The 19,616-nt window shown below is 37.2% G+C and overlaps 1 protein-coding gene across 1 annotated transcript in view; it reads left to right on the plus strand.

Annotated features, from left to right (window-relative positions):
• Positions 1–10,614: 10,614 nt before the first annotated feature.
• LOC136846463 (adenylate cyclase type 8-like) overlaps positions 10,615–19,616 on the plus strand; it is a 275,785-nt gene continuing 266,783 nt past the window's right edge. The window contains exon 1 of the mRNA XM_067117259.1: positions 10,615–12,517. Coding sequence (XP_066973360.1) covers positions 11,213–12,517 — 1,305 coding nt within the window. The 5' untranslated portion in view covers positions 10,615–11,212. The remainder of the gene's footprint in view (positions 12,518–19,616) is intronic.

Below are 19,616 nucleotides of genomic sequence, written 5' to 3' on the forward strand. Positions count from 1 at the left end.
GACCAGACACAGGAGGGAGCTGACGGGGACTAAAAACAACAAAGAGTTTACCCCTTCCATCACAGAACAACTTCCATTTCCAGTGCAACTAAAGTCGTTACAGCACACTTGTACATTCCAGATAAATACGCTTGTCACCTACGAACTGTCGACATACACCAGTGATCTAGATGAAGTAATCAATCGAAGTATTTGACTTTGACGTGTGTTTTTCTGTGACTTTTAAACTTCTTACACACACACACACACAAACATATACATATATATGTATACAGTATATATATATATATATATATATATATATATATATATATATATATATATATATATATATATATATATATTGAATCCTCCAGAACAGTTGATCAAAATGTATATCGTATAAATCTTTAACATTTCCTCCTGGTATATATGAATATATATATCAGGCAACAAGGAAATTGAAACGGTACCCGGTTTATGTTTTTATCACATCGTTATTCTCGTGATAAAAGTAATACCACAAGTTCCACAGTAAGGCAATTTTCCGAACAGATAGTTGTTCCAGAGAAAATGCAAGACTGCGACCACTACCACATTTCTACTTTAACTGCTGAATCATTGATGATTCCACGTTGATGCATTGTGTCATTCGTGTATTTTTCATCACTCGCGCTTCCGAGATATTTAGACCCTTTCTGTATAAGAGCCTCTCCACTGCATATATCCAACACTTTCTAGGTCTTCCTCTCTTCCGTCCCTCTAACATTTACTAAGTATACACTCTTCTAACCACCCCATCGTCTTACATTCTTTCCACAGTTAAACCGAAGCATCTCAGAAGTCATTGATCAGCACGCACACTATCCTTTGTATCAATTCTTTGTATCTCATTATTTCTCGCCTTTGCAATACTTCTATACAAAATACATTAGGCAAACAATTTATGTCAACCTTTTCCACGTTTTTACCTTCATCTGTAATCATTTTCCATATTACTTCATTTCTTACATTGATACATTCTTTTCTTTGTCTTCCATGAGGACTGCAGTTTTCTAACACCCTACTACCTTTCTTGCTTGACCTGTTCGGTGACGTCTTTCTCACCTCACTACTATACTAATTTCTCCAAAATATTCCAAGAAGGGAGTTTATTCCTCATTAATGTTGGAAGTTTTCCACTTCGAACAAATAAATCACCTCTTAGTTTTTACTTTTACGATGGAAGTCTTAGAGAAGAAAAGTTGATGCAATTGACGAGATAGAGAAAACAAAACAATGCAAAAATTATATCGGAATTGGTGGAGAATTTATACTTGCATTTTATGTGATTTAGGAGAGAGAAGAGAGAGAGACGGCGGGGCTAGCTCACCCAATCGTCTGCAAACCTTGATGCCTGGCAGACCTTATTTCTTTGCCCATTGTGTACCAACAGTTTCGAAGAAAGAGCCCATAAAGATATGCGGTGGTTGATGCAGGAAGAATAAACATATGGAAAAACACTGGGATGGTAATCAGCATCGATCAGTGATCGCTGTCTCCCTCTCCTGTTCATTCAGCCAGAACATAGTTATTTCCATACCGTGCCCATCATTCTTTGTACTCTCTGTGGGCTTATTGGAAGTAATATGGGAGAATTTGGAATCAATAACAGAAAAGAGAACGATGTCTGGAATGGTGAATACGTGGCAGTATTTTTAGTGGTTGCAGTATGTTCATTATTGGAACATTCTCTCCCTCTCTCCATTACTAAAATGTGAGGCGGGTCTTTCTATTTCTCCATTTCCATACTGTCAGTCGAGTCATTTGGTAAAGGCTTATTAAGAACTATTTTTGTTTGTGCTACAGAAAAATAAGTTGAGTTTTTTTTATTTTCATTTAGTACAGCGGTGTTATGGTATAACTCACTGTCTCTTTCATTTATTATGGTAAGTGCATCTTTTTTTATCTTAAATCCGTCTCTTTTTGTTTTCTCACATGCAGCTTTGTGACTATTCTGCACAGTCACTCATAACAATGGCATTTGTACTCTAATAGCCATAAAATCATGTTAAGTGCTACTCGAGGAACCAAGACCCTATGCTGGCAATATTCCAGCCTAATCTAACAACGCTTCATGAGATTTAAAGTGGTCCGTTTTAATTTAAGTATCCTAACTGGGTGGAAGATTAGAACCTGGTAAAATCGGCCTTTTGATCCCAGCATAAGCCTTGGGATTTGGCTTTCACTGGTGTGGAGTGAGACGCGTTTCTCCCTCACCCACCTTGCGAAGATGTTTTTAGAGACCTTGTGAGTGCCTTGAAATCTCTGGAGGATGTTGGTCATTCTACCTAACCCGACCCAATATTTTGGAATATTAAAATGCTTAGGTTTTTCTGACAGTTTTATACTCTGAATAAAAAAATTATAAAAACATTTAAAAACACGCTTTTATTAAAATGCACTAAAACGTGAAAAATAAATTTTTTGAGACACCAGGATTTTCTTACAATTAATCATGTCTAAAAGAATAAAAGCGTGGGCGCCAAACATGGAAGGAAATGCTACAAGAAAAGAAATATATTTTTTTATTTCTTGTAGCATTTCCTTCCATGTTTGGTGCCCGCGCTTTTATTTTTGTAGGCATGATTAATTGTAAGAAAATCCTGGTGTGTCTCAAAACATTTATTTTTCGCGTTTTAGTGCATTTTGTTAAAAGCGTGTTTTAAATTTTTTGTATTATTTTTATTTTATACTTTTTAGTTTTGACAGAAATTGTAACCGATTTATGATTGCAGCTAATGAAATTGATATCTTATCGAACCAAAGAAGGTTTGCAAAATCCATAGAGTTATGTACCGAGTCAAAGAAGTTGTGAAAAATCTAAATTTCATACAAATCCTGAAACTGGGAGACGTCACTGTAGAGTCACTAGAGGTCACTGCTGACCTAATGATCATGTAGGGTCGTGTTGTCACCGGGATTGAGTATCCATGTAAAATTTCAAGTCCATTGGACAAAAGGAACAGGTCGAAAATTGAGTTACGAGATTTGACCGAGACAAACTAACAAGCAAACAGACAAAAAGGCAAGCTAAATAAAAGCGTATGAAAAATACAGCTGGATTAATAAGCTCTTGCAAATACGGTCAAGTTATTCATGACTGGTTGACATTTTCTAGCTTTGCCTTGGAATTACTTACAGTTATTTAAAAAAAAAAAAAAAGGTTCTTTGACCTCGAAGAGGTCGTTCTTACCACCTGTGATAATATGGCACAAGGAAAGATCCAGCATATTTCCCAAACGGTAGCATTTTCAGAAAAATCCAGGAACTGCCTGGAATTTTATGCCTACATAAGTTCCATGTGTTTCCATAATCGTCTTTCGGAAATTGTCCGATGATGTAAAAGCAATGCTCGTGAAAACGTTGATTTAAGCACAGAGTTACTTTTCTATACACACAGACTAACCATTTTTTATATATATATATATATATATATATATATATATATATATATATATATATATATATATATATATATATATATATATATTTATATATATATATATATATATATATATATATATACATATATAAATTATATATATATGTACAATGTCTGTGTATATGTATATACTCTTCCTTACCTTTATTTTTGAGATTCTTTTATACCATTATATAGAGATACGCTCGCTGACATTCATAACGAAATCTAGCAAACTGGCGGCTGTGTTTGTGTTCATCTTAGATTAGTTAAGGATGACAGCTCGAAAAGGTGGAGACAAAAAAAGTATTGTTACTGCGCACTCGAGTGTAAAGGCCTATAAAAATGTCGTTGTTATTGTGTACATGAATGTAGGCACCTGTCTCCTTCCCAGGCATCCCCCTTAAAGTGGCCCATAAAATAACCAAAACATTTATGAATCCTTTTCCGCTTCTGGTGGGGATGGTTTAGGTCAAACAAGAATTCAACAGTACAAACAACCTCAACTTCTGAGGCCACTTACTAGAGCGCAACATCTATCATGTGTTCATTTATGGTCTCGGTGCCATTGGACTCCATATTCGAACATTTGTGTGATGTTGTCTTCTTCTTCTCATCGGTGAAACATTGTCGGAAGCAAGGAACCTCAGATTTAGGTGAATGAGAACATATGTTAAGTTCTAGTTATACATACATACACACATGCATACATACATACATGAAAATGGCAGTGAGTGAATAATTTTTGAATAAGGCAGATGGCTGCCTATGATTAGAAATGCGCAACCGTTTACCTAATGTATCAACGTTCTCCAAACCTTGCATAATTCATGAATTAGGAAGGCCGTCTCTTGCAGCATTGCCTGTCACAGAAATTGGGCAAGCAGAAGAAAATTAATTTTTTATCACTAAGAAGTCAGTTCATCAGGAACTGGCAAAATTGTTTATCAAGAGGTGATTAATACTGACTGCCAGAGTAAAAAGAGGAACTTGAAATTGGAAACATCGTGAATGAAGCAGCCTATGTGACTGGGATTTTTCTCAAATATTTCAGTTTTCCAGCCGAGACAAAGCTAGTATTTACATTTTAACTGGAATTCCAGATTATCTGGATATGATTTTAATATTTTAAAATCCATAAACAAGGAAAACCGGAAATGATACTGATATACAAGAATGAACATAAAATGTTCTTTGTGGTGTCAGTTATACTCAATGTAAATTACTTGTTTTAACGCTGTTGGTCTCTCTCTCTCTCTCTCTCTCTCTCTCTCTCTCTCTCTCTCTCTCTCTCTCTCTCTCTCTCTCTCTCTCTCTCTCTCTCTCTCTCTCTCTCTCTCTCAGTTTTCCTGAGTATTGATGGCCTTAGAAAGAACTAATTATTTTATAGCTGCTATAAAGGGAAAATCAGTTGCTGATTGAACTAGCTAATTTGATTTACTTTCGTCTTTTTACTTTATACCTGCCTGTGTAGGGCGGGCTCTCTCCTTCTTTCCAAGAATCTTGATAATCTTGAAAAAAGTACTAATTAATTTATAGCTGATATGAAGGGAAATCGTCAGTAGCTGATTAAACGGTCCCTTTTTAATCTAAGATATCTATTCATAGTTTAGAGAAGTGTCCAATGCCCAGACTAAAGTATCCTGTCAGCAAGCATGAGGTCTCGATATTCTCATGGAAGCACACATTTCAACAAGATATGGCAGCGAAAAGAACGCAAAATTATTTTTATATAACAAATATATATACATAACCCAAGAAAATTAGCATTTCTTTTTCGAACTGTGACACTCGCCTAAAAAAAAAAAAAAATGTAAACTAAACAAAGATCTTATACTGAAGACACTTGGGACTACCAACATTCATCAGGAACATTTTTCCTAAAACTACTGATACACGAACGACACTGAAACTGCTTACAATCTCCCAAGTATTTTGCAAAAGGATAGTGAACAAGAATTTACGACTACTTTTGTCACTGAATTGACAGATGTGCTCACAGCTGATTATTGTCTATGGGAAAGGTTTCACAAAGCCAATTGCTCCGTTTGTTTTGTTCAATATTAGTTCCGTGTTTTATCATGACATCATCTAGTTTTTATTTTTATATATGTTAAATTTTTCTTCTCTTTTCCACAAGAAATTCGAGAGGATCGGTTCTCTCCTTTTGCATATTGAAAGTTACCAAATTGAATATTAGTTCTACATCCGCTTTTCTATTTGTAATTGTATGCCTCAGAGAGAATGTTGGTTGATGATAAGTGTTTCGTATTCGCAAGAAAGTCACTTATGACAAATTCTAATTTGAAGTCGCTTTGCGCGAAACCTCTGAATATTTTTCAGCGATCAATAATCCTCAGAAGTCTTTATTTCGAAGCGCAATTTGAATTCATCAGTCTTTGCAACAGTGATTCCTGTGGATATTTTTTATGCAAGAATTCTGAGTACATTCTTGGAAATTTGAGTGCTAATTTTCGATGTCAGGGACGAATTGTTTTTAAGAATTTCTCATCTGATAACTTTTTACGTTCTGCAGTTTTTCAGGATAAAATCTGTAGTCAAGTGAAGGTTTTCTCTTAATTGCTACATGTTCTAGAGCGTGTACACTTAATATTTGTCTGTGAGGTATTCGCAATCCGACTTCAGTGTTTGAAAGAGGTGAAATCAATAAAAGAGGAAAATCGCACTAAAAAAAAAACAACGCTATTCCTTTACAGGACTCTTGAAACTTTCGCCAGCCAATCCAAATCATTTACATTGCTTTTCAAAGCGGAAACAGTGTTTTTTTGGGCGACAAACTTTGTTTGTATTTTTCTAAGAAAAAACCTGACTTTTTTGCCCGCCACTTCACCCAGCAAGAGTTTCAGAGGCGGTGCACGTCGATCGACCAGAACAGAACTGCATTGATTGGGGGCAGGGGTGGTGACGCTTGTTTTCTGGGCAGAGTGAACTCGTTCGGGCGATTTTGTGAGGGTCAGAAAACTTGTTGTTAGTGAACGCTTCCATGGTCGTAGAAAAATCAAAACACAAAAATGGCTGCAAGGAACGAAAAAAAAAATTTATTCTTTTGCGGGATTGCCAATATTGATTTATTTTTACCTGTTTCTTTTTTGATCGCTCACCAAAAATAAAAGTTATTTGAAATTAGATATGTGTTGTAGCATATTCGTGTTTTGAAACATCTCCCTTTAGTCTGAAAGACCGAATATGAGTCAGTAAATGATAAAAGTTTCCTTAGCCTATTGCATCTAGAATGTAGATACAACTAACTGATTGTGCGGTAACAACTATTTTTAATAAAAAATCGATGAGTCAAAAATTCTCCCGTATGATTACAAGCAGTTTGCAGGTCGATGCCATAAATCACGAGTAACGTCACAGAAGGTAGTTCCGTCGGTGATATACAAAGCTCAGCTAAGGCGTCGGTGGACATTGCTGCTGTTGTTACCCCTTTTTTATAGAATTAATTCCTTTTCAGCCAACAAAGTTCAGGCTTCTGCTGTCCCTAGAATACTGCCATGGGAAATTTAAGGTGGTTTCTCAGCGTTGTACGACAAAGAAAAAAAGAATCCAGTTTGCATTTTTGAGAGGATGTATACTACTGAGGCAAAGGCCATATCAGACAACTGAGGATCGCGAACGCGTATAACTGATTAGACTAAAACCCGTTGTATTCGTTTGCAAATTATTTATAATGCATTCAACAAGTACTGCAGAAAACTGGTTAAAAATATCTGTATTTAATAACTGATAAATCTTCATGTATAATACATTTACCTGAAATGACTGGGTCTGTAAACTAATGTCAGCCTGATTTCTTTCATTCATACTTGAGATACACATATTTTCATATCTTCATATTGCTGCCTTTCAAGTTATTTTGATTTTATAGCACTATACTCAATATCTTTTGGCATACAGTTTTTCTATAGACCTGTTAAATATTTGTTACGCAGTTGCATAGTGAACAGAATTTTCAGTCAAGTAGTTATCAAATTGTTTGTCTTTATTTTCCCATGTCGTTGGTGGATAATGAGACTTACTGATTTTCCACAAAATTAATTACCATGTATGATTGCTGTTAATCCCTTACCAACACAGTCAAGGAGAACTATTGCTTTTCGCTCCTTCCGTCTGTCTTGTAGTTTTTTAGTAGTTCATGGTGTAATTCGGGCAATAAAGGAAAACTTTTATTATTATTATTATTATTATTATTATTATTATTATTATTATTATTATTATTATTATTATTATTATTATTATTATTATTATCGGGAAAGAGTCGTTCTTAAAGGAAGATTCATTAGAAGAGATTACAATACATTTTCCTCCTTTTATGTGAGGAAATGTTCCTCAAGATTTCAGCCATGTTCATTGAAAATTCGCTATCTACAAAGGACCCAATGGGTTCCACCCAGGCGTGCGTATACATCCAGTCATCATGGCAACTGAATATCAATGGATATTCTTGTTTTAGATTAGGCTGGCCGTATTTCAGAGCTGGTTTTTGCTCCTCGAGCAGCCAGTAGATAAAAATGGCTTTTCTGTTGTATAAGATTATGATGACCTTATGCCAGCACAGACTTTTGCTCCCAGAGAAGCCTGTAAGTGTAACAGTTGTTACTATACCAGGTAGTTACTTCCTCCTGCGGGTGGAAAATGGACCAATTAATGATGTGGATCAGGATTTGCCATCGTGGGCTAATCCGAGGCCAGCAGGCTGACCCGCACGTTTTCGGATGGTCAGGAGGTTCTGTCAGTAGCAGGTAACGGAGTTAATAGTTTTCTTTCTAATTAATTTACACGTTTTAATAAAACCCATTTCGAGAATTGATAATCTAGAGATATTGTTACATGTCACACCCGTGGTAGAAATACCCTAACGAAATCACAATCGGAGGAATGTTTGACAGGTTTTCTAGCTTAAAAAATTTGAAAAATGCTTGTCATTAAAATTTACAAACCATCTCTGAATAAAATTATGACGTCTGTTATGCTGTACGGACCTCGGACCTCTTAATTTGCAGTAAAGTTGTGGCTTTGCTTGCTAGCATCTTATTGGCCCACACTGGCCAACTGTGACCCTTGTCCTCAATTGGTCCAGTTTCTTAAGCCCTTTCCCGTTTCTATGAGGATATATCTAGCTGGTATTATTATTTTTTTATTGGTATAAGCCAAGTTATAACCCTAGTTGTAAAAGCAGAATGCAGCAGGCCCAAGGAACTCTTAAAGGGAAAGCAGCATAGTTCACTGAAGTTAAGAAGTAAAGAATTAACTCTGCAAGAGAAATAACAAAGAAAAACACATAAGGTAAAAACAAAGTAAAATAGATCAGATAAATAACAAATAGATTAGGAAGCCATTACTTCGTCTCTTATTAGGTGGACAGAGTCTGAGATACACACCGGGCTTCCTAATCACACAAACACTTACCATACTCGCAGGGTGCCTTAGGGCAAGGGCCCGGGCTGCCATAAGCCAGCCTAATCTAAACCATCCAACCATCTCTGATGATGCCTTGCTGTGCAAACCAAGACAAAACCCGTCTGATTATTGATAAAGAGTGAATTTCATATAAAATTCGAGTCATTGTTACCTCTAACTGCAGACTGCATGAACTTTGGTGAGACCTTAAGAAACATTCCCCTCTAGGATGAAGGAAAGTCAGAAGAACTGAAAAAGCAAACGCCGCATGTAGTGCCTTCTCATTTAATTAAATATTATTATAATGTATTATGTTATATATTAGTATTATTATTATAGTTTGATAGCAGGTGAAGTAGTTGCAGCATAGGATATAAGATACATGACGTTGGGTGAACTAACAATGTTGTTATCACGGAGATAAACAGATAGGGGGTTTTGTCAACAGTGCCACCGATAATGCCTGATTGTGTGGCTTTCCCAGTTCTCCTAAATCAGTTCCCTCTCCCACCTATCCGCTCCATGGTATTCATCCATACCCTCCACTAGCCATGTTGGGCAAAGGAAGGGAATAGTGCTAATGCAAGTTAAAAGGTGCTAACCCCCATTCTCTCTCCCTCTCTCTCTCTCTCTCGCGCGCACACACACACACACACACACACACACACACACACACACACACACACACACACACACCATCACTGACCTGCGATTTTTTTTTTACTGCTTCTTTCCATTTTCCTACTTATCGTCGTTATTTTGTTGTGTCGTTTGATTCCCAAGAAGTCCAAAGCAGCTGGAATTCTGTTTTTCCAAGACTGATCAACTAAAAGCCTACATAACGATGGCTGTGTATGACTATTATATACCGTAGTGTTTATGTTACAGTAATTTGGCTACTCGTTGGTCATAATGATGACATATAATGATGACATTAGTGTTTCTTGAACTAACAGGTGAAATTTGTCGTTGTCAGGAATGACCTTTGAAATTTGCAACAATCTCAGCAGAATTTTATCTTTTATTCAGTGGAGCTGATGTTTTGCATATATATATATATATATATATATATATATATATATATATATATATATATATATATATATATATATATATATATATATATATATATATATATATATATTCTGCCTGGAGGAAAACTGAGATTATGTTTTAACTGATGTTTACTAACTGTTAAAGAATATCAGTTTACCTGATATTCTTTAACGAACTGTCATTTAGGGTATTTTGAATGCTAGCTTTGTCATTTAAGAGGAAAAGGACTGGGATGATTTGAAACAATGATTAATTTCACCTCTCTTTTATGAGAAGTATTTATTAGCTCTGATAATCTAATCTTATTAATGAAGGTAATGTGTTGGTATCAGTAATGTCCAATTTTGTAACAGGTAATCTCTTTTATTTGCAGACAGTTGGGCGGACAAACGATGAAGTCAGACCTGTTGCAGTTGCAGTTGCTTGCTGCGGCAAGACCCAGGTTGACACCGACCCCAGACGTGGACTGGCGCGGACGTGGTTAACTGACTCTCAAGAAACTGACGTCACCTGGCGTCAGCTAGAGGAAACCTGTTGGCCAAAAGGACATCTGAACTACAAGTTAACCTGTGATCCGTGCAGCTGAAGGTCTGTGGTGTCCGAAACCACTTGGTCAGCCATACAACAAATAATGTGGTGTGTGATAGCACTTTAGATATGTTATATAGAAAAATTATCATTATTTACATATGAAAATCATTTGAGACTTGTAGTTCAGAATTACTGTCAGCGTTTGGCTAACGTTCAAGAACCTTCTTATGGGGCCAAGTGAGAAGTTATATTTCGAGGAAGGTCCAAGTGAGAGCTTCTCATATGCTGCCTGAGAAGTCGTCTGTTCGATATTTTGACAACCATGACAGATCCAAAGTCGAATACACGGACTCAGTTCTCCAAATGGAAGTGTTTATGGCACTCATGGTTGAAGAGGTGATTAAGTTGGAACTGAAGTCATTCCCTGTTCGTCTGTGTTCGGTGTAAACAACCTCTAGGGAAAATGTAACAATCAAAGGAACATTTCCTTTTTGGGAAGCAAACTAATCTGAGGTCAAATGGAAAACTCGCACTTCTATGGAAGCGCATTATTTAGAAAAAAAATATAGAAAGTAAGTCAGGTACAGAGGCATGTGACTTGTGTTGTGGTTCTAGTCAATTCCTGTTCAAACAATAGTATATTCCCCTGATGTGCTTAAGGAATACACATAGGATACTGATGTGACAGAAAAGTTAATAATACAGTAAAGGGGTTATAACAATTCCACAGAAAAACAGAGCCTCTATTGACTCTTATTCATGATGGGAGATTTAAGAGCTGACAGTGTTTCGCGGTTTTTAACAACTGGTGATGGAAATGTGAAAGATGGCGAGAACAGTGATGCGCATGAAACGGACAGTGGAATCCACAGCGGGGACGATGTTGTGGATAAAATTCATCCTAGTGATGTTAGGGACGGGAGGTGTGATGGCAGAGGGTCCAGGGTAGTCATAGGCAGAGTGGGCGGGGGTGAAGGCGATGACGAGGACGACGAAGTAACCGAGAACTGCAAAGACATTAAGGAGTTCCTCAGAAGGGGGGACACGGTTGTAGAGCTCTATCATCTGGATGGCTTCGAAGGGGAAACAGAAGACAATGATGCGACGGGCAGGAAGGCTTCCGAAATTGATAATCTGAATATTGTGAATCTGGACGAGAGCGACGTTGACGTGAACGTCAGTAAGAAGAAACAGAGTGCTCAGAAACTGACCGATAATAAGAGACGGACGCATAGGCCACTAGTCAGGGAGGAAACCGTCATCAAAGTCTTCAGGGGAGACAACCCGTTGGATAGGGCTGACCTTGTGCCAAAGAACACAGAAAACTTCGAACTCGAGGAGGTCGATCTTGCAGAAAGGGAGGGTAGGAAGACGCGGCCTATGAATGGCACAATGATTAATAAGAATTGTCCAGTTCAAAATGACGAGAGTGACTCGCTCGACAGCAATGCTACGGTACTTTCAGAACTCGAATCCCCAAAGAGACCTCCGCAGTACCACCATCCGACTCCAGAAATTAGGCTGACGGAGTCGAATTCTGTCGAGTCTTGCGATTCGACCCAGAAGGAAGAAACCGACGGGGTACAAAGGCATGCCGTAGAAGAAAGCCCGACTGCAGCCCTCCCCGGGTCCATGATTAAGAAGAACGTTGGCAAGTCACTCAGCGATGGCACCATTATGACCGATTCTTCTCGAATGAGAATTTTCCAGCGGCTGGAACCTCGCGTTGGGCATCGGGGCATTCCATGCAGTCTGGACGTTCACGAAGAGAGCCCGGAAGATCTGGGTGATGACGCAGAAGGAAAGAAAGGGATTATAGAGTCTTACCATGCTCAGTTCAAGCTAGAGAAGCGTGACTCTAAGGGGCAGCTTAGAGACACCTTAGCTGTCCCTGGAGAACGAAGGGCAAGCAGAGCGGCCGAACTGCGCACAAAAGGAAGAAGAAGAGAGTCCATGTCTTTTGTGCGAGATGACCCGCCGTCTCAGTCCTCAGTGTCGAGTATGGAGGACGAAGGGCATCACCCAAATTCACAGATCAAGAATAATGTCCCTCCTGGAAAAGAGGTTAGTCATTTGTCAACAGTAATAGTTTGCTTATGGTTAAAAAATATTTATATGTGTTTTAGCTCCGTAGGAGGGTAGTGCCGTCAGTGCACCTCACGGGGTGCACTGTAGGTATTACTAAAGGTTCTTTGCAGCGTCCCCTCAGCCCTAGCTGCAACCCCTGTCATTCCTTTTACTGTACCTCCATTCATATCTTCCATCTTGCCATCCACCCTCTCCTAACAATTATTTCATAATGCAACTGTGAGGTTATCCTCCTGTTACTCCTTTGAATCCTGCCTACTCTCAATTTCCTCTCCAGCATTGAATGATCTCATAGGTCCCAGTGCTTGGCCTTTGGCCTAAACTCTATATTGCGTTTCCTATATGTGTTTTAGTTGTAAATGTATAAATTATAAACTGATTAACGTTCCAAATTTATTAATGGACATTATTGATACATTGATTTAAACACCATGGCCGTCATTTCTTTAACTATGACATTAAGGGGCTTGCAAATGTAATGTATGTATTTTTTGAGGGACGGTATAATAGGATGTTTCATTATTTAAAACTTAATTCTTTGAAAGTCAAATGAATAAATGAAGCCATAGAGAATCCATTTCACACAAACTTCGGTGTGAAAGAGCTTTTACTCTTGAATTTCAAAGGGTCATTTATACAAAACATGAATCTTAGAGTATCGCAGGGAATAAGATTAATTATTCCCTGCGATACTCTAATCTTACCACAGTAGGAAATACCACGTTAGGCGCTTCCTGTGTGATGTGAGCAGGAAGTAAATGTAGATTTGGAAATCGATGTGAGGTTGAGCATAACAATTAGATAATACTGTATAAGAATGGTAGCTGGCGTGTCCACTTCCTGGGAAACAGGGTTACTATGTTTTAGTGTAGACATATTAAGAGAGAGAAACGGAAACAACTGTACGAAGCAATCATTAATATCAACCATACACTAAAAGAAGTTGGATACACAGTCAGTGTGAAGGGTGCTGAGGAGGTATAGTACAGAAGATACGTTGTTGAGAATGACAACAAGATTTTAGTTAAGTATAAGTGAAAAGACCACTGAGCTGATTAACAGCAGGGCTGTGAGGAAAGTTTATTTTTACGTGGCTAAGAACCATTTGGTTACATTTAAAACTGGACTGAGGTGAGAAATGAATTTTTGTTAGTCTTGTTCTTCAGGCTGTTTAATATGACCAATAGGTGGAGTGATACGAGATGTCAGAGAAAAGGGCAGTGAAAAGGGGTAGATTCAAGGTTGACTAGTTTGCTTTAAAATTGGACTGAGGTGAGGATTTGTTAGTCTCCTAGGCTGTTTAATATGTCGATAGGTGGAGTGATACGAGATGTCAGAGAAAAGGGCAGTAGGGGTAGATTCAAGGTTGTAGGAAAGGAGTATGGAATATACATGCTCTCTGATGGTATATATATATATATATATATATATATATATATATATATATATATATATATATATATATATATATATATATATATATATATATATATATATGTATACATATATATACATATATATATATATATATATATATATATATATATATATATATATATATATATATATATATATATATATATATATATATATATATATATATATATATATATATATATATATATATATATATATATATATCCAAATAAGTCGGAGGAGGACAATTAATTAATACCTGTATTTACTTAAGATGCAACAGGGCCCTTATTGCACAGTAGTTAAAGTTACGTTTAATACTACGGAACGTAATTTACACAATAGCGCAGTTCTGCATTGGAGGGTTGGGGAAGAGATCTCGGCTAGCACGCTGTTGGCTCAGCGTTCGATTCTCCGACCGGCCAGTGAAGAATTAGAGGAATTTATTTCTGGTGATAGAAATTCATTTCTCGTCATAATGTGGTTCGGATTCCATAATAAGATGTAGGTCCCGTTGCTAGGTAACCAGTTGGTTCTTAGCCACGTAAATTTAATCTAATCCTTCGGGCCAGCCCTAGGAGAGCTGTTAATCAGCTCAGTGGTCTGGTTAAACCAAGATATACTTTTTTACACAATAGCGCGGGTGGCTGGCACGCACACGCAACCGAACGATAACACAGTTGGCTTCTCACTGCCGCCCAATCTCCTCGTCCTTGCTTGGCTTGGTTCTCAACCTTAGACCCTATTGGTTCCCTTGTTTCAAATTTCACCAATCAGGCATAGGCCTATTCGCGCATTTTTCCTTCTCTAAAGGAAGCTTCGGCTTTCCCGCCTTTTCCTGCCAGTTTTGGGGATGTCCAGCACTCCCCTGACTGATATCATTTCACATAAAATCACCAAAGGCTCAGGTCATATATATATATATATATATATATATATATATATATATATATATATATATATATATATATATATATATATTTAAAAATCACAGTAGATGCACGTGACTTCAGTGTATAAGCGAATCCCACAGGAAAATGATAGGCAGAAGTTCAATACTGAACTTCTGCCTGTCATTTTCCCCTGGGATTATATATATATATATATATATATATATATATATATATATATATATATATATATATATATATATATATATATATATATATATATATATATATATATATATATATATATATATATATATATATATATATATATATATATATATATATATATACAGCCTTTATGATCTTAGAAATATATATATATGTATATATATACAGTATATTATATATATATATATATATATATATATATATACATAGATATACATAAATACATACACATATATATATATATATATATATATATATATATATATATATATATATATATTATGTTTATATATGTGTGTAAAGTCAAAAGGACCCATAAAAAACGTTTCCTCACTGGACAGGTTGGTATCGTTCTTTGCTAGCACTCTGCTGGGTCCGCATTCGATTCTCCGACCGGCCAATGAAGAAATAGAGAAATTTATTTCTGGTGATAGAAATTCATTTCTCGTTATATTGTGGTTCGGATTCCACAGTAAGCTGTAGGTCCCGTTGCCAGGTAACCAATTGGTTCTTAGCCACGTAAAATAAATCTAATCCTTTGGGCCAGCCCTAGGAGAGCTGTTAATCAGCTCAGTGGTCTGGTTAAACTAAGGTATACTTAACTTTTTTTTCACTAGGTTAAAAGGATTGGCTAAATAAGTCGAAGGAGGACAATTAATATCTGTATTTACGTAAGATGCAACAGGGCCCCTTCTGCACAGTAGTTAAAGTTGCGTTTAATACTACGGAACGTAATTTGCACAATAGCGCGGGTGGCTGGCACGCTCACGCGACCGAACGGTAACACAGTTCGCTTCTCACTGCCGCCCAAGCTCCTCGTCTTTGCTTGGCTTGGTTCTCAACCTTAGACCCTATTGGTTCCCTTGTTTCAAATTTCACCAATCAGGCATAGGCCTATTCGCTCCTTTTTCCTTCCCTAAAGGAAGCATTGGCTTTCCCGCCTTTTCCTGCCATTTTTGGGGATTTCCAGCACTCCCCTGACTGATATCATTTCACATAAAATTACCAAAGGCTTAGGTCATATATACTGTATATAATATATATATATATATATATATATATATATATATATATATATATATATATATATATATATATATATATATATATATATATATATATATATATATATATATATATATATATATATATATATATATATATATATATATTATATATATGTGTATATATATATATATATATATATATATATATATATATACATATATATATATATATATATATATATATATATATATATATATATATATATTATATATATATGATTTTGCCTGGTTTTCTGGATTTGTAGAACACTTGAACAGTTCAGCAACGGAATTTTACTCACTTGGCCTTGAAAATCTGACTGTACTGTACAGGGAATCATAAAAAGAATAGAAAAAAGGGATGTTTCATATGAGCTTAGGGCTCTGCTTCATGAGGGAATGTTACGTAAACACCGGCGTTAGCTGAAGTAATTGCATTTACAATAAAAGGATCAAAAGAAATGGAAAAGTAAATAATATGGAGGCTTGCAAAGCCTGCAGGTCTTCCTACTGGAGACTTGAATGGTCGCAAGGCACAGCCCAAGAAGAGTCCACGGCAAATGGGTCCCTCTGCAAGAGAAATTTAAGGATTACACACCAGTAAGGGAAAAAAGAAAACACACAGATGGATCGAGACTGCACTGAAGGTGCCAGGGTCTCGAGGAATGAATGAACACTTAACACTGGAACACAAACACTTGAAATAGCACTGGGTAAAAGGGCACAATGGATACAGAGATATACTGGCACTCAATAAACAATTATAAGGGCAAACTGTCGTGACTGAGAAACCTTCACTTGTACCTTACCGTGGGGGCGAGCGGGTCTCTGGCGAAGAATAACGATGGGCGACCGCACTCGTGGCACTCTACACTAGTTCACATGGGAAGTCTGTCCACATGGTGACGACGGAACTGGATCCGAGTCAGGAGGCTTCGGTGGTGACAGAGGGGGGGCCCCTCTCAACGTCTCGTAGCGATCTCCCGCGCGTGTCTGGCTAACTGCTAACTGTCGACTCCTGACTACTGACTGCCAAGATCTTCCTGTCCTGGCTCCTTTTAAGGCATCTCCTGAGGGTAGGGGCCCCGATGTCGGACCCATATGGTGACCATGCCCAAAATGTGTCATCTTCCAGGTGTATTGACCATCTGCTTATATCTCCACAGGTGTCCTGTGGAAAGACACTTCAGCATGATCACTCTGCCTCATAGAATGGTTATTTTAAGCAGCTTAGTTCATTTAAGCTGCTTAAAGGAGTGGCACTGAACCTCTTATCCTTGCCCCTTTTGACTATGCTATCCAAATGTTTGTCCCAGGTAAGGGGAAGGGACAGATCAGAATACTGATAAGTTTTATGTGTTGGTATCTGGGTCAACTTGGGTTCACTATGCAACGACAATCCCACTCTAAACATTCTAAAGGGTTGGCTTTTAGTGACTTCTTGCTAATTATAATAGCTCCTCATGGAAGATAAGATATGCACCTTCATTCGGGTGCGAATGTTGATAATAAGAAGTCGGAAAAGATGCTTGATAATAAGTTAAGTATATAAAAGATATATATATATATATATATATATATATATATATACATACATATATATATATATATATATATATATATATATATATATATATATATATATATATATATATATATATATATATATATATACATGAATACACACACACACACACACACATATATATATATATATATATATATATATATATATATATATATATATATATATATATATATATATATATACATATACATATACAGTATACAGTATATATATAGAAATATCAACAAACAATCACGTGTGCAACAGAAAATAAATATACAAGAGCGTGTTTCCCCAACATCCCGAACAAACAATCACGTTTCATTGAATTATCCCTTCAGTGAATAAATCAACACACTATTACGTGTGGAACAGAAAATAAATTTCTGACTCAAGGATCGAACCCAGGTTTTCAATTGAAAGGCAAGGGCGCTTCCCACTAGGTCAGTCATGCTGGTATGCAAGCAGAACCCAGGTCTCAGGTTCCAACTTCTTTATGACTTGTATGGAAGTGGGCAAAGGCTTGCCTTTCTAAAAGACCCTGGCTCGATCCTGATGTGAGTCAGAAAATTTTCTGTTCCACAAGTGATTGTGTGCTGATATTTCTATCTTATTCACTCAGAAGGGATAATTCGAATGAAATGCTGTCAATTGGGTTGGATCCTGATGTGAGTCAGAAATTTATTTTCTGTTCCACACGTGATGGTATGTTGATATTTCTATCTTATTCACTCAGAGGGGATAATTCGAATGACATGCTGTCAATTGGGTCATTGCTAAGTGGTGAAGTTGGGAAAACACACTGGTATGCAAGCACTTAGCTTGCCCAGGTAATTCCTTAGGTGCAGTTGCCTTCAGGTTCCAACTTCATGGCCTGGTTGGCAGTGCCCTTGCCTTTCAATTGAAAGACCTGGGTTCGATCCTGATGTGAGTCAGAAATTTATTTTCTGTTCCACACGTGATGATGTTTTGATATTTCTATCTTATTCACTCAGAAGGGATAATTCGAATGAAATGCTGTCATTTGGGTCATTGCTGAGTCAGGAAGTTGGGGAAAACACGCTGGTATGCAAGCAGTTAGCTTGCCCAGGTAATTCCTCGGGTGCAGTTGCCCTCAGGTTCCAACTTCTTTTATGACTTGTATGGCCTAGTGGGCAGCGCCCTTGCCTTTCAATTAAAAGACCCTGGCTCGATCCTGATGTGAGTCAGAAATTTATTTTCTGTTCCACAAGTGATTGTGTGCTGATATTTCTATCTTATTCAGAAGGGATAATTCAGAATGAAATGCTGTCAATTGGGTTGGATCTGATGTGAGTCAGAAATTTATTTTCTGTTCCACACGTGATGGTATGTTGATATTTCTATCTTATTCACTCAGAGAGGATAATTCGAATGACATGCTGTCAATTGGGTCATTGCTAAGTGGTGAAGTTGGGGAAAACACACTGGTATGCAAGCACTTAGCTTGGCCAGGTAATTCCTTGGGTGCAATTGCCTTCAGGTTCCAACTTTTTTATAAGTGGGCAGCGCCCTTGCCTTTCAATTAAAGACCCTGGCTGGATCCTGATGTGAGTCAGAAATTTATTTTCTGCTCCACTCGTGATGGTATGTTGATATTTCTATCTTAGTCACTCAGAGGGGATAATTCGAATGACATGCTGTCAATTGGGTCATTGCTAAGTGGTGAAGTTGGGGAAAACACACTGGTATGCAAGCACTTAGCTTGGCCAGGTAATTCCTTGGGTGCAATTGCCTTCAGGTTCCAACTTCTTTTATGACTTGTATGGCCTAGTGGGCAGCGCCCTTGCCTTTCAATTAAAAGACCCTGGCTGGATCCTGATGTGAGTCAGAAATTTATTTTCTGCTCCACTCGTGATGGTATGTTGATATTTCTATCTTATTCACTCAGAGGATAATTGAATGACATG

This window comes from Macrobrachium rosenbergii, chromosome 15 (genome assembly GCF_040412425.1).
Source record: "Macrobrachium rosenbergii isolate ZJJX-2024 chromosome 15, ASM4041242v1, whole genome shotgun sequence".
In the NCBI taxonomy this organism is placed as follows: domain Eukaryota; kingdom Metazoa; phylum Arthropoda; class Malacostraca; order Decapoda; family Palaemonidae; genus Macrobrachium; species Macrobrachium rosenbergii.